This window comes from Xenopus laevis, chromosome 6L (assembly GCF_017654675.1).
Source record: "Xenopus laevis strain J_2021 chromosome 6L, Xenopus_laevis_v10.1, whole genome shotgun sequence".
Taxonomy (NCBI): Eukaryota; Metazoa; Chordata; class Amphibia; order Anura; family Pipidae; genus Xenopus; species Xenopus laevis.
Window position 1 is genome coordinate 3,695,575 of NC_054381.1, and position 16,544 is coordinate 3,712,118.

The 16,544-nt window shown below is 44.3% G+C and overlaps 2 protein-coding genes across 2 annotated transcripts in view; both read right to left on the reverse strand.

The window, feature by feature from the left end:
- Window positions 1-16,544, reverse strand: part of LOC108719524 (gastrula zinc finger protein XlCGF57.1-like) — a 385,853-nt gene that overhangs the window by 293,183 nt on the left and 76,126 nt on the right. The gene's annotated exons all lie outside the window — the stretch shown is intronic.
- znf214 (zinc finger protein 214) overlaps window positions 1,734-16,544 on the reverse strand; it is a 210,501-nt gene continuing 195,690 nt past the window's right edge. The window contains 3 exon segments of the mRNA NM_001097042.1: window positions 1,734-5,154; window positions 9,485-9,598; window positions 10,558-11,760. Of these exon segments, the coding sequence (NP_001090511.2) occupies window positions 3,521-5,154; window positions 9,485-9,598; window positions 10,558-11,760 (2,951 nt within the window). The 3' untranslated portion in view covers window positions 1,734-3,520.

Consider the following 16,544-nt stretch of genomic DNA (forward strand, 5'->3'; position numbering starts at 1 on the left):
TTAGCAAACTGGAATATATATTTACATAAATCTTGCCCTTTTACATCTCTTGCCTTGAACCACCATTTCGTGACTCTATCTGTGCTGCCTCAGAGATCACCTGACCAGAAATACTACAACACTAACTGTAACAGGAAGTAGTGAGGAAGCAAAAGGCAGAACTCTGTCTGTTAATTGGCTCATGTGACCTTACATGTGGTTTGTATGTGTGCCCAGTGAATCTTACGATCTCAGGGGGCGGCCCTTATTTTTTAAAATGGCAATTTTCTATTTATGATCACCCAATGGCACATACTACTAAAAAAGTATATTATTATGATAATGGTTCATTTACATGAAGCAGGGTTTTACACATGAGCTGTTTTACTCAGTATCTTTTAATAGAGACCTACATTGTTTGGGGGGTATAGTTTTCCTTTAACAGGTGTAATTGCTTATCTATTACCCCATGCCAGTGTTACAGTTTGCCCTGCCCAGGGGTAGTTCTCTTTAGGGATGATGGCGCCATATTATCCTTTTCTCTGGGCAATTGCTGTACCGCTTAATACTTAATACTAGTGCAGAGGAAGTCTGAAATCCTGCCCAAGTCACAGGGGATGCCTGGGAAGCAGCCATCCATCCTTCAGAAAACTAAAAAGAGAAGCTCTCACATGAAGCAAGAGGTAAGTGATTACAGCCTTCCAAGCTGGCTGCCAACTGTAACTTAGCTTTTTGTTTTTAAAGGGATACTGTCATGGGAAAAAAAAAGTTTTTTTCAAAATGAATCAGTTAATAGTGCTGTCCCAGCAGAATTCTGCACTGAAATCCATTTCTCAAAAGAGCAAACAGATTTTTTTATATTCAATTTTGAAATCTGACATGGGGCTAGACATATTGTCAATTTCCCAGCTGCCCCAAGTCATTTGACTTGTGCTCTGATAAACTTCAATCACTCTTTACTGCTGTACTGCAAGTTGGAGTGATATCACTCCCTCCCTTTTCCCCCCAGCAGCCCAACAACAGAACAATGGGAAGGTAACCAGATAACAGCTCCCTAACACAAGATAACAGCTGCCTGGTAGATCTAAGAACAACACTCAATAGTAAAATCCAGGTCTCACTGAGACACATTCAGTTACATTGAGAAGGAAAAACAGCAGCCTGCCAGAAAGAATTTCTCTCCTAAAGTGCAGGCACAAGTCACATGACTGGGGGCAGCTGGGAAATTGACAAAATGTCTAGCCCCATGTCAGATTTTAAAATTGAATATAAAAAAATCTGTTTGCTCTTTTGAGAAATGGATTTCAGTGCAGAATTCTGCTGGAGCAGCACTATTAACTGATGCGTTTTGAAAAAAACATGTTTTCTGATGACAGCATCCCTTTAAATAATATAATTCGGTCGATTAAAAAGGAAAAAAGAAATGGTGTCTATGCTGTCAAAATGGAAGGATAACATTTTAGAATCTCTGCTTTCATCAACCAATTTACCCTCCTCTGACACAAGGGTCCCACCCCCTCTTGCTTCTTTTTTATTTTCCATTTCTCTCTCTAACTCTGGTCAAAGAATCTTGGTCTCTATAGATAATGAAAAATCCTTTGATTCTGTGGAGGAGAGGGATCTATATATCATGGCTATTAAATAATAAATGGATTTCTTGAAGTGCAGCACCACAAATTTTCTTTGAATAGAAATGCCTTTATTTGGAACACTGGCAGGACCTGGATGAGTGACTTTTCAGGCTACACAAAGACTTTTTTTCAAGCTTATTAAATAATAAATTTGTAAAATAGATCAGATCTACATGTTGCAACCCAGTGTCTTCTCGTTTGTATCATCAGCCTCACTCTCTTCTGAAATCCAAGTACTGGCACCAGATGCCCCTCAAGATTTCCATCTCAGTGCTTCAGCATGTCCAAACATTATATGAGCAGCTTCATATTCTGTGAGACTGGGTTCAGGTATGTTCTTTGATGGCATCTTAATTGTATTAGTTATTCTCTGATACTCACTGCGGACACATAAGTAGCTTCAATAATATCAACCAAAATGCCTGACGTTAGGGAAGATTGGGGGAAGACGAGTTTAATGAATACCCCCTTAGCTTTGCGAGAATATACCAAATTCTACCTACTGGACTAAATATTTCTTCCAAATAAGGAGACTTTCGCAGCACATTTGTTCATCAAAAGCAAAAAACTATTTTATAGCCAAAAACTTTTATTTTATAGCTACAGCAGTTATTAATATAATACAGTGATCCCCAACCAGTAGCTCGTGAGTAACATGTTACTCTCCAACCGCTAGAATGTTGCTCCCAGTGGCCTCAAAGCAGGTGATTATTTTTGAATTCCAGGCTTGGAGGCAAGTTTTAGTTGCATAAAAACCATGTGTACTACCAAACAGATCCTCAAAGTAGGTTGACAATCCACATAGATGCTACTAAATGGCCAATCACAGCCCTTATTTGGCACCCCAAGAACATTTTTCATGCTTGTGTTGCTCCCCAACTCCTTTTGCTTCTGAATGTTGCTCACGGGTTCACAAGGTTGGCGATCCCTGATATAATATATCAAGCCTACCTCTACTAGCAGTGATGTTCTAGAACCCTTTAAGATACCCCACTGTTTACTAGTATAAGGTTTATCACAATCATCTATTGCTGTTTGTTTGTAAAATGTACATTTTCTTGTGATAAACATTTTCCTTTACCCTTCTCTCTACAGGTGAATGGTTTCTCTTCAGTATGAAGTCTTTCATGCTTGCAAAGGTTGCTCTTAACAGAAAACCATTTCCCCTATACTGGGCAGGAATATGGTTTCTCTCCAGTGAGAGTTCTATGAAGAACTTGAAGGATTCTGTACAGGTGAATGGTTTCTCTCCAGAAAACATTTCTGATTTATAGTTAATCAAACCTTAAGTTTAGGCAGGATTTTGAGAGTTATTTGAGTCCAATGTCCCTGGTATATGTTATTGCTATGGAATGTTTGCCCAGCAATATGTCTAGTTGGCCAGGAAACTTATTTATTTAAGAATGAACAGACAACAGACAGACGTGGTTGAGTAGATATAAAGTTCCTGCTGATCTATTAGAAATACCACAAACATATCGTACATTGTCAGCATTTGGAATGAGAGGTTTCTTCAGAGATTGACTATAGAAGAAAGACTCAATGTTTGGTTAATAACTTCACCTTGGACCCATGAGTGTATCAGGAATTTGGGTGATGGCTTTATCAAGAAGGTCAAGCACCCAAGGTTGTGAGGTTCCATCATGTCTGTTGAACTGATGCAGAATTGACCATCTCTGTAAACACTTCATATTAAGCGGAGTGAATCTATTTAATTGTACTATTACTTGTGTGTGTGTAAGTTATTGCTCACTGGTAGTTCATCAGAAGGCTTAATCATTGGTCCTGTATATTTGTATTAATATTTTTATTAATATTCATTCATAAAATGATTAATAAAGGTTCATCCCTTTATTACAAAGGCTTTCTCCTCTACATGATCTGCTTGTTGCACAGAATGTATTTTCATGTCAGACTTCTGTCACATTAGCCACATTCAAAGGGTTTTTTTTATGAATCATTTCGTGTGACTTGAGACTGCCCTTTTGAAAAAAGCTTTTACCACATTCTGTACAGGTGAATGGTTTCTCTCCCGTGTGAATTCTCTTATGTCTCTGAAGGGAGCTCTTCTCAGAAAAATATTTCCCACATTCTGTACAGGTGAATGGTTTCTCTCCTGTGTGAGTTCTTCTGTGTTGACGAAGGGACCCCTTTTCTGCAAAGCTTTTCCCACATTCCGTACAGGTGAATGGTTTCTCCCCAGTGTGAATTCTTTCATGTATGCGAAGGGTGCCCTTGTCAGCAAAGCTTTTCCCACATTCCGTACAGGTGAATGGTTTCTCTCCAGTGTGAGTTCTTAGGTGCCTTTGGAGTTTAACCTTTTCCGTAAACTTTTTCCCACATTCTGTACAGGTGCAAAGATTCTCCCCGGTATGAGTTTTTCTGTGTTTACGAAGGGTGCCCTTGTCAGCAAAGCTTTTCCCACATTCCATACAGGTGAATGGTTTCTCTCTAGTGTGAGTTCTTTGGTGCCTTTGGAGTTTGCCGTTTTCTGTAAACTCTTTCCCACACTCTGTACAGGTGAAAGGATTCTCCCAGGTGTAATTGTTTTGGTGCTTGTCAAGGGTGCCTTCTCTAGTGAAAGTTTTCCCACATTCTGTACTGGTGAATGGTTTCTCTGCAGTGGGATCACTTTGAACACTGGCCTTAACAGAAACATTTCCCCCAGATTCTGAAGAGGTGAGAGCTTTCTCTCTGGTGTGAATCTTCTGATGAATTTGAATGTTGCTTTTTTGCAAGAATTGTTTCCCACAGTCGGCACATGAATACGGTTTCTCCCCTGTGTGAAGTCTCATGTGTCGAATAAAACTAGTGATGAAAGAGAAGCTTTTGCCACATTCTGTACAGGTGAATGGTTTCTCTCCAGTATGAACTCTCTCATGGGTTTTCAGATTGTTTTTACGAGAAAAACATTTCCCACACACTTTACATTTAAACGAGTTTTCCCTCATGTGAACTGCTTGGTGCACACGCAGCTTTTCCAGATCAGAAAAACATTTCTCACATTTGTTACAAGAAAAGGGCTTTTGTTTATGAATCATTTCGTGCACCACAAGATTGTTCTTCTGAGAAAAGCTTTTCCCACATTCATTACAGGTGAAAGGTTTCTCTCCGGTGTGAATCCTCTTGTGCAGTTGAAGGGTGCTCTTGTCATTAAAATGTTTCCCACATTCCGAACAAGAGTAAGGTCTTTCTCCGGTGTGAATTTTGGTGTGGTTTCGAAGGGTTTGCTTGTGAGTAAAACCTTTCCCACATTCTGTACAGGTGAATGGTTTCTCCCCTGTGTGAGTTCTCTGGTTCCCCCTGTCAGTAGAACTCTCCCCACCTTCCATACTAGTGAAAGGAGTCTCTCCTGTGTTGGTTCTCACTAGTGTCCCACAAACGTGGGTGACATCACTATTTAAAGGGAAGGTTTCCCCACATTTACTGCAGATAAAACCTGATCCATCGGAGCTTGTTAAGCAATCGCCAGATCTTGTGCCGGACTCCCAGTCAGTCTCTGGTTTGGGCAGTTCAGAACTGTGCTCAGCCTTCATGTTCCCACCTAATAACAACAAACAGGAGAGAGCTGAAGGGGAATATAGATCATCTGTATGGAACTGTTATATTAAACAATAAGGTAGAAGTCACATTGTTAAAGGAGACGTATAGTTTTTGTTTTTTTTAATTCCAAATATTTGGCACAAGTCGGCGCAGGTGAGGGAGACAGTAAGCAGCCATGTGGCACCAATACTCCCTGCTGAATTGACCCAGACACACACACTACAATGTGAAGGCCTTACCGCTGAACATAAACTCTCCCACCACTTTACTAAAAAGCAGAGACGGACAAAGCTCCCGGTCGCACAGAAGTGGAAGACAGTAAATAGACAAGCGGCACCAGTGTTCCTCTAGACAGAAAACCTACCCTGATACAGACATATCGGCCTTACGCACAACAAATACTCACTACCACCCAACTCATAAGGTCCCACCAGGAGTTACACATTCAGTCTGTGAGCGGAAGGGGAAACCAAACTCCACAGGAGAGGAGAAGGGGTAAAAAACTAGGGAACACTGGCACCTCACAACACATGAAACCTTTCCCTGACGCCCATAATAACCACAAAGCCCCATACTACTGAAGTTCAGAAGGGCATAGTGGGAGCTATTCAACCAGCACACGGACAGACCGACACCCCATTACATTCAGCAATGACTGGGGGCAAGAATAGAGCAAGCTCTGCTGAGCAAGGTGCAGACTTCTTTAAAGGGGAAGGAAACCTAGTCGGCACAAAAACCCTCCCGTGTGTTGCCCACCCTCCCTCCTCCCCCCTGGCCTACCCGTCCCACTGGGCAAATGCCCCTAACTTGTTACTTACCTTCTGCGCAGGTCCAGTCAGGGAGTTCACAGGCGACATCTTCTTCCATGCGATCTTCTTCCTGCTTTGAACGGCGTTTTGGCGCATGCAATTTCACTTCGTGACTTTTGGTGCATGCGCAGTAGATCGTATTGTGAACTCCCTGGACTGGACCTGCGCAGAAGGGTAAGTAACAAGTTAGGGGCATTTGCCCAGCGGGACGGGTAGGCCAGGGGGGAGGAGGGAGGGTGGGCAACACAAAGGAGGGGGGGAGGGTTTTTGCGCCAACTATGTTTCCTTCCCCTTTAAGAGAAGAACCACAAATAAAAAAACAGCTCACGGGATCCCAAAGTGCAGTCTCATCAGATCAAGAATCATCCAACGCCCCCTGCACAAAGAAGGACATTCAAGAACTAAAATAGTTTCTATGTGGATTCAAGGAGGACATTCAGTCAGAACTCCGGAACTCACTGGCAGAGATTATATCCCAACTCTCCTCCATGGATCACAGACTCCAGACTGTCCCTCAAGACCAAGGAAATGTCCAAGAGAGACGGACCAATTCGGAAGCACAGATTCAAGATCTGCAATTACAATTAAAGGAGCTCCAAGAATCACAAGAAGACTTAGAGAACTTCTCCAGACGGAACAATATAGGCATCGGAAGCCTCCCTGAAACATTCAACTAGAGTCTTTCCTAAAAAAGTACTTTAAACAATTACTAGCGAATCTGCAAGGGAAAGACCGACTAATGGACAGACCTCACAGAGCACTCCTAAACCCAGATCCCAGGTTTTTCATGTAGAACATTTGTGTTAAACTTTTAAATGTTTTATGACAATTTTAAATGATGCAAAATGGTATGATTACGCACTGTATAAATCTGCATACACCCGGGGCTGGTGGGAGGACATACCCAACTGACAATCTACTAGCCTCACCCCTACATTGGGTAACCCCAGTGGATACATACTAATCTGTACCCCAATTGTGGGCCCCACTACACCCCAAGATACTCAGAGGACATACCCAACTGACAATCTACTAGCCTCACCCCTACATTGGGTAACCCCAGTGGATACATACTAATCTGTACCCCAATAGTGGGCCCCACTACACCCCGAGATACTCAGAGGACATACCCAACTGACAATCTACTAGCCTCACCCCTACATTGGGTAACCCCAGTGGAAACATACTAATCTGTACCCCAATAGTGGGCCCCACTACACCCTGAGATACTCAGCCCCCCCATACTACTATAAGTTGAAAGTTCCCCAGTTATACCCTTATCCCCACACAAGATGACAGAGGAGCCAACTGTGAGCCCCACCCAGGACCATAAACAGACTCATTCCATTTGAAAGTGATATCACACAATGTTAGAGGGTTCAACTGCCCAAATAAAAGAAAATGGCGCTTGCTCACTATGCCAAAATGAGAGCAGATGTGATCCTATTACAAGAAACTCACTTCTCACGCACTTCATGTCCAAAGTACATGAGTAAAGGATACCCCAATTGTTATCTATCTAATGGCGACACAAAATCAAAAGGGTTGGCCATCCTGATTCATAGACACGTAAATTTGTGGAGCAGGAGGGCCGCTATAGTTATAGGACTATTACAAAACCAAATGGTCCCTATGGCTTCAGCCTCTACACATGGATTAAACAATTGCAGCAGCACTCCGGTCTTTGATCAAACTTTTAATTTGTGCATATGCAAATTAGGGGTGTGAAGGGGAAACGTTTTTAACTTCCTTGTTTTGTGACTAAAAGTCATGTGATTTCCCTCCCCACCCCCAAAGGAGACCATTAAAGCATATCTACAGGGCAACGGATATGAAAATGAACGGTTATGGCGTTTTGGGGAGATTTGGTCGCCTGGCCTTCCCCGAATCTGCGCCGGCTAAAATGAAAAAACGCCGGCGCTAATCACACGTGCCGATTCGTTTTCCGAAGTCGCCAGACGACCAAATCTCCCCAAAACGCCGTGTGTGGCCTGACCCTTGGGTGGAATTTGAGACAGTTCAAACAGAATCAAACTGACTTATAGTTCTTGCTCCTCTGACCTCACCCCTGACTCTTCCCATTTACTTTTCCCTTTTTCTTTTTACTTGTCATTTTTACCCCCTCAGTTTATAGATAAGCTTCGTTAACAGATTGGGCAACATTCACCCCGATAATGAGCAAACTAAGATAGGGACAATAAAGAAAGCAGCATGTTTATAAATGAAATAGGAAAGTAAATATGTCGGGAAGAGATACTGGTCTATAAATAACAACTTGAATGATCAAACAGATGTAAACAATTTGCCTGTACGAGTTCTAAAGAAAAATAAAAAACATTTAAATAAAAATAAATTAATAAATCCCAAATATTATATAGGTAATAATGAATAATATATGAGGGCTGGTTTCATTATGGTGTGAAAATAACTATTAATAAGAACCACTGAGGAGTAAAGTTTCAGCTTGTGAAGATTATACCATTAAACATAGAGTTAAAATAATCCCAGTTACAACCTTAGAAGGGGATAAAAAAGTAATGGATTATATTTTGCTTTTTCTCTTTTTTGTTACCTATGCTAAGGAAGCTAAAAGTTACCTTAAAGGACAACCAAAGCCAAAACATAAGTAAAGCTGTATGATAAGGCTGTACAAGTCTATAACCAGTAAGTGCAGTAATTTTAACTCATTGAATGGGCGGCCCTGATACACACTCTGATGTGAGAGCGAGTACAGGACTCCAGTGACTTCCCTCATTTTTCTTTAGTTCTTTCAGACAGTCCGAGCCAGCCTTGAGTCATATAAGCCAAAATTCTATATTACTGCGCCCCCTTCAGGGTCTCTGCTGTCCTGCCTGCTAAGATGACGCAATTGCAAATGGAGCTACTCGTGCCTCATCTATAACACCCGCCTGGGGTCAGGGGAAGTGATTTTTAGTGAAAACGTTGAACCCAGAAGCCTAAATGCCTCTCAAGATGGGGGCGATGTTCCTCCAAAAGAGCATTAAAGTGCAGGACGATTGTCTAATGTAATATGCACATTGCTGAGCTGCAAATATAGTGATCTAATGGAGGTGGTGCATAACTTTTGGCTTTTGTTCTCCTTTAAAGCTGCTCTGCTCATGAGAAATTCATACAAAAACATACAGTTGTTCATTTCTCCATTATTTCTGTATTTCTTTAGAGCTCTGTGAAACTTTATCTTTTTCCTTTCCCCCACAAAATAGTTCAAGGGAAATATCACTCTTGTTTCCTTAAATGTCTTCTTTCAAATGACTACCAGTATGTGAGCTGTGACATAGTAACACAGTAAGTGTAAAAGACTCACGTCCATCAAGTTCAACCTTAAGTCTATATATAACCTGCCTAACTGCCAGTTGATCCAGAGGAAGGAAAAAACTCTGATCTGAAGTCTCTCCAATTTGCATCAGAGGGAGAAAAAAAATCACACTCATACCTGTCTCACTGGCACAAGCAGGGGGGTAATTACTATCAGTGTTACACACACAATCCCTGTCTACTTACCCCCATCACTAACTGGTACTGCTGAACTTTCCACTGGGGTCACATGATCTTCAGGATCTGATTCTTCCTCCTTTATCTTTATCTGTAATATTTCTGATTCAGCCAATGGGGAAGCTGCCAGTAAGGAAGAGACAGGGGTGAGTAAAGCTGGGAGTAAGGAAGAGACAGGTGTGAGTAAAGCTGGGAGTAAGGAAGAGACAGGGGGGAGTAAAGCTGGGAGTAAGGAAGAGACAGGAGTGAGTAAAGGTGGGAGTAAGGAAGAGACAGGGGTGAGTAAAGCTGGGAGTAAGGAAGAGACAGGGGTGAGTAAAACTGGGAGTAAGGAAGAGACAGGGGTGAGTAAAGCTGGGAGTAAGGAAGAGACAGGGGTGAGTAAAGCTGGGAGTAAGGAAGAGACAGGGGTGAGTAAAGCTGGGAGTAAGGAAGAGACAGGGGTGAGTAAAGCTGGGAGTAAGGAAGAGACAGGGGTGAGTAAAGCTGGGAGTAAGGAAGAGACAGGGGTGAGTAAAGCTGGGAGTAAGGAAGAGACAGGGGTGAGTAAAGCTGGGAGTAAGGAAGAGACACGGGTGAGTAAAGCTGGAGTAAGGAAGAGACAGGGGTGAGTAAAGCTGGGAGTAAGGAAGAGACAGGGGTGAGTAAAGCTGGGAGTAAGGAAGAGACAGGGGTGAGTAAAGCTGGGAATAAGGAAGAGACAGGGGTGAGTAAAGCTGGGAGTAAGGAAGAGACAGGGGTGAGTAAAGCTGGGAGTAAGGAAGAGGCAGGGGTGAGTAAAGCCGGGAGTAAGGAAGAGACAAGGGTGAGTAAAGCTGGGAGTAAGGAAGAGACAGGGGTGAGTAAAGCTGGGAGTAAGGAAGAGACAGGAGTGAGTAAAGCTGGGAGTAAGGAAGAGACAGGGGTGAGTAAAGCTGGGAGTAAGGAAGAGACAGGGGTGAGTAAAGCTGGGAGTAAGGAAGAGACAGGGGTGAGTAAAGCTGGGAGTAAGGAAGAGACAGGGGTGAGTAAAGCTGGGAGTAAGGAACCACAGAAGAGTCTCCCTGTAAATAACTGAACACTAATGAATACTGGCTACTTACTCCCATTAGTAAGTGGAACTGCTGAGCTTTCCTTTGGGTTCTGATCATCTCCACAGTCCAGTTCTTCTTTCTCTGTCTTTATCTGTAACATTTCTGCTTGTGCCTCTGGGGAACCTGCCAGTAAGTAATGGGCATTTACTGAGCACTTTTTCCCACATTCTGTGCAGGTCAAAGGATTCTCCCAGGTGTAAATTTTCTGGTGCTTGTCAAAGGTGCCTTTTCTAGTGAAAGTTTTCCCACATTCTGTACAGGTGAATGGTTTCTCTGCAGTGGGATCACTTTGAACACTGGTCTTAACTGAAACGTTTCCCCCAGATTCTGAAGAGGTGAGAGTTTTCTCTGTGTTGTGAATCTTCTGATGAATTTGAATGTGGCTTTTTTGCAAGAATTGTTTCCCACAGTCGGCACATGAATACGGTTTCTCCCCTGTGTGAAGTCTCATGTGTCGATTCAAACTAGTGATGAAAGAGAAGCTTTTGTCGCATTCTGTACAGGTGAATGGTTTCTCTCCAGTATGAACTCTCTCGTGGGTTTTAAGATTGTTTTTGCGAGAAAAACATTTCCCACACACTTTACATTTAAACGAGTTTTCCCCCATGTGAACTGCTTGGTGCACACGCAGCTTTTCCAGATCAGAAAAACTTTTCTCACATTCGTTACAAGAGAAGGGCTTGTGTTTATGAATCATTTCGTGCACCACAAGATTGTTCTTCTGAGAAAAGCTTTTCCCACATTCAGTACAGGTGAAAGGTTTCTCTCCGGTGTGAATCCTCTTGTGCATTTGAAGGCCGCTCTTGTCATTAAAATGTTTCCCACATTCTGTACAAGAGTAAGGGTTTTCTCCGGTGTGAAGTTTAATGTGGTTTCGGAGGGTTTGCTTGTGAGTAAAACCTTTCCCACATTCTGTACAGGTGAATGGTTTCTCTCCTGTGTGAGTTCTCTGATGTTCAGGAAGGTTCCCTCTGTCAGTAAAACTCTCCTCACCTTCCATACTAGTGAAAGGAGTCTCTCCTGTGTCGGTTCTCACTAATGTCCCACAAACGTGGGTGACTTCACTATTTAAAGGGAAGGTTTCCCCACATTTACTGCAGATAAAACCTGATCCATCAGAGCTTGTTAAGCAATCGCCAGATCTTGTGCCGGACTCCCAGTCAGTCTCTGGTTTGGGCAGTTCAGAAATGTGCTCAGCCTTCATGTTCCCACCTAATAACAACAAACAGGAGAGAGCTGAAGGGGGTCAGGGGGAGTGATTTTCAGTGAAAACGTTGAACCCAGAAGCCTAAATGACTTTCTCAAGATGGGGGCGATGTTCCTCCAAAAGAGCATTAAAGTGCCGGACGATTGTCTAATGTAATATGCACATTGGTGAGCTGCAAATATAGTGATCTAATGGAGGTGGTGCATAACTTTTGGCTTTTGTTCTCCTTTAAAGCTGCTCTGCTCATGAGAAATTCATACAAAAACATACAGTTGTTCATTTCCCGATTATTTCTGTATTTCTTTAGAGTTCTGTGAAACTTTATCTTTTTCCTTCCCCCCAAAAAAAAGTTCGAGAGAAATATCGATCATTTTTCCTTGGATGTCTTCTTTCAAATGACTATAGTAATGGGACCGGTCCCTGGATCAACTTGTACTATGAGCTCTCTCCCATATCCCTGTATTCCCTCACTTGCTAAACACCATCCAACCCCTTCTTATACCTATCTAATGTATCAGCCTGTACCCCTGATTCACTTCCCAGCTCTCCCTGTAACACCCCTTTCCCTCCTCTAATCTCATTGGCTCCCTCCTGTCTGCTGGGAGGAGCTACTGGTGAATAAAGCATCCGACCCTTCCTTGTACCTATCTAATGTATCAGCCTGTACCACCGATTCACTTCCCAGCTCTCCCTGTAACACCCCTTTCTCTCCTCTAATCTCATTGGCTCCCTCCTGTCTGCTGGGAGGAGCTACTGGTGAATAAAGCATCCGACCCTTCCTTGTACCTATCTAATGTATCAGCCTGTACCACTGATTCACTTCCCAGCTCTCCCTGTAACACCCCTTTCCCTCCTCTAATCTCATTGGCTCCCTCCTGTCTGCTGGGAGGAGCTACTGGTGAATAAAGCATCCGACCCTTCCTTGTACCTATCTAATGTATCAGCCTGTACCCCTGATTCACTTCCCAGCTCTCCCTGTAACACCCCTTTCCCTCCTCTAATCTCATTGGCTCCCTCCTGTCTGCTGGGAGGAGCTACTGGTGAATAAAGCATCCGACCCTTCCTTGTACCTATCTAATGTATCAGCCTGTACCCCTGATTCACTTCCCAGATCTCCCTGTAACACCCCTTTCCCTCCTCTAATCTCATTGGCTCCCTCCTGTCTGCTGGGAGGAGCTACTGGTGAATAAAGCATCCGACCCTTCCTTGTACCTATCTAATGTATCAGCCTGTACCCCTGATTCACTTCCCAGCTCTCCCTGTAACACCCCTTTCCCTCCTCTAATCTCATTGGCTCCCTCCTGTGTGCTGGGAGGAGCTACTGGTGAATAAAGCATCCGACCCTTCCTTGTACCTTTCTAATGTATCAGCCTGTACCACTGATTCAGGGAGACAATTCCACATCTCCAGCTGAACAGTCAAAGTCTAGAATGCTGATGGGCAGCTCCAGACAATGTTCTCTCAAAGGCGTGCGATTGTACACACATTTTGAGGCGAGAGCACACAACAAATTGTGGTTCGCACAAAATAATTTTCTGTGAAAAAACACAAAATTTATTAATTCTGACCTGAGCACACAGTGTTTAAAAACTGCACATACAAGTTTATGTAATGTGCGCACAAAATAATGTTTTTATGTACATAGCCAAGAGGGAATTAGAGGGAACATTGGCTCACAATGAAACCCGTCTCACTGGCACAAGCAGGGGGGTAATTACTATCAGTGTTACACACACACTCCCTGTCTACTTACCCCCATCACTAACTGGTACTGCTGAACTTTCCACTGGGGTCACATGATCTTCAGGGTCTGATTCTTCCTCCTTTATCTTTATCTGTAATATTTCTATTTCAGCCAATGGGGAAGCTGCCAGTAAGGAAGAGACAGGGGTGAGTAAAGCTGGGAGTAAGGAAGAGACAGGGGAGAGTAAAGCCGGGAGTAAGGAAGATACAGGAGTGAGTAAAGCTGGGAGTAAGGAAGAGACAGGGGTGAGTAAAGCTGGGAGTAAGGAAGAGACAGGGGTGAGTAAAGCTGGGAGTAAGGAAGAGACAGGGGTGAGTAAAGCTGGGAGTAAGGAAGAGACAGGGGTGAGTAAAGCTGGGAGTAAGGAAGAGACAGGGGTGAGTAAGCTGGGAGTAAGGAAGAGACAGGGGTGAGTAAAGCTGGGAGTAAGGAAGAGACAGGGGTGAGTAAAGCTGGGAGTAAGGAAGAGACAGGGGTGAGTAAAGCTGAGAGTAAGGAAGAGACAGGGGTGAGTAAAGCTGGGAGTAAGGAAGAGACAGGGTGAGTAAAGCTGGAAGTAAGGAAGAGACAGGGGTGAGTAAAGCTGGCAGTAAGGAAGAGACAGGAGTGAGTAAAGCTGGGAGTAAGGAAGAGACAGGGGTGAGTAAAGCTGGGAGTAAGGAAGAGACAGGGGTGAGTAAAGCTGGGAGTAAGGAAGAGACAGGGGTGAGTAAAGCTGGGAGTAAGGAAGAGACAGGGGTGAGTAAAGCTGGGAGTAAGGAAGAGACAGGGGTGAGTAAAGCTGGGAGTAAGGAAGAGACAGGGGTCAGTAAAGCTGGGAGTAAGGAAGAGACAGGGGTCAGTAAAGCTGGGAGTAAGGAAGAGACAGGGTGAGTAAAGCTGGAAGTAAGGAAGAGACAGGGGTGAGTAAAGCTGGGAGTAAGGAAGAGACAGGAGTGAGTAAAGCTGGGAGTAAGGAAGAGACAGGGGTGAGTAAAGCTGGGAGTAAGGAAGAGACAGGGGTGAGTAAAGCTGGGAGTAAGGAAGAGACAGGGGTGAGTAAAGCTGGGAGTAAGGAAGTGCTTGTGTTAGATGAGAAATACTTCATACAGGCTTTATAGGGGTTATGGGCAAATCTTTCTATAGAAACAGAAGCTGCTCATTCTTCTGCATCTAATGAGCCTCAGTTGTACCCAGCCCAAGCCCCACCCACAAATACTGCCCCCAGCCCAAGCCACGCCCACAAATACTGTCCCATCATCCCCCTCTGCCCCCACAGCAAACCCAGAGCTTTCCTATTAACCCTGAATGTCCCCTAGAGAAGCCTGTGCTGTGTATAACATGTGTCTTATTAATAGAGAAACGTTACTCACCGGCCCCAGGAACGGGATCCATTTCCCTCTTTATTGTGTCCAGAGGATCCTCAGTGTCCGGCTCTTCATTCTCCCATTTCCCCTCTAACCTCCTTGTTTCCATCTCTGGAGAACCTGACAGCAAGGAACACAAACCCACCATATAAAGCTGCCTGTGGGGATCCCCCCTCTCATATCACTACAATAAATACATGTTGTACTGGGACCAGTTTATCCCCCAGTCCCACAGTCTCCCCTCTCTATCAGTCCCTGCAGCAGGATTAACCCCCAGTCTCCCCTCTCTATCAGTCCCTGCAGCAGGATTAACCCCCAGTCTCCCCTCTCTATCAGTCCCTGCAGCAGGATTAACCCCCAGTCTCCCCTCTCTATCAGTCCCTACAGCAGGATTAACCCCCAGTCTCCCCTCTCTATCAGTCCCTGCAGCAGGATTAACCCCCAGTCTCCCCTCTCTATCAGTCCCTGCAGCAGGATTAACCCCCAGTCTCCCCTCTCTATCAGTCCCTGCAGCAGGATTAACCCTCAGTCCCACAGACAGTACAGAAGCAGCAGTAAAAGGAGGAGGAAGAGGGAAAATTACTTACGCAGCAGGCGTGGGACACAGGAAACAGGAAGTAGTTACAGGAAGGTTCAGCCTTTCCCTCTATCAGGTCTGGGTACAGAGAGAAGCACAAAGATCTCTCACTCCTCCCCCTGGGAAGGCAGCTCCGCCCTTCAGCCAATGAGCTTGTTTGGTTTGAGACCAATGAAATGATTGTGTGTCAGAGTTGTCCCTACTGCACAGACACGGCCATGTTGCTGGTGGGCAGATGCTAATCAGGAGAGCTGGCAGTGCAGGGTCAGTCACACGTGGGCACCAGATTAGAGACAAATGGGATTTGAGTGTCAGTTAAAGGGATGTGTCTGATGAGTGTGACTGTTTGTGAGAGGATAGAGAGTGAGACTGTTGTTAAACACTCAGGTCTATATAACTGTATAGTTGTATTTCTATAGCAGAACTAAAGGGAAGATTGAGTGTTGATATTTAATACTCGCTGGCTAATACTATGTGGGTGACAGATAAAGGCAACACTTGTTACTGTGCTGGGGCAATAGAAGAGGCACAGCCTGTCGGGGGCACATAACAAGTATTGGGGTGGGGTCATTCCATTATACACATTGGAGGGGGGTCTGGTTTCAAGTTTCAGCTACAACTAGACTAGAAAACTCTAAAACACACCCAGGGTTGCCATGTTTTCATTTCAAAACTATCCAGAAACTCAAAAAAACTAGCCAAAAGCCACTTTAAAAATAGCCCAATTCATAAACGGCACATGGGCAGATCTCTGTGGAGCAAAAAGCACCTGATGCCTCTTCCCATTCACTTAAAGGGGAAGGAAACCTCGTCGGCGCTAACCCCCCTCCCCCCCTCCAGTGTATTGCCCCCCTCCCTCCTCCCTGATCTTCTTCCTCCTTTGACCGGCTTTTTGGCGCATGCACAGTAGGATCGGTTCGCCGGTACGCATGCGCAGTAGATGGTACCGGCGAAATGATCCTACTGCGTATGCGCCGGTCAAAGGAGGAAGCAGATCGCGTGGAAGAAGATGTCGCCTGTGAACTCCCTGGACTGGACCTGCGCAGAAGGGTAAGTAACCAGCGGGAGGGGTAGGCCAGGGGGGAGGAGGGAGGGGGGGCAATACACGGGAGGGGGGTTAGT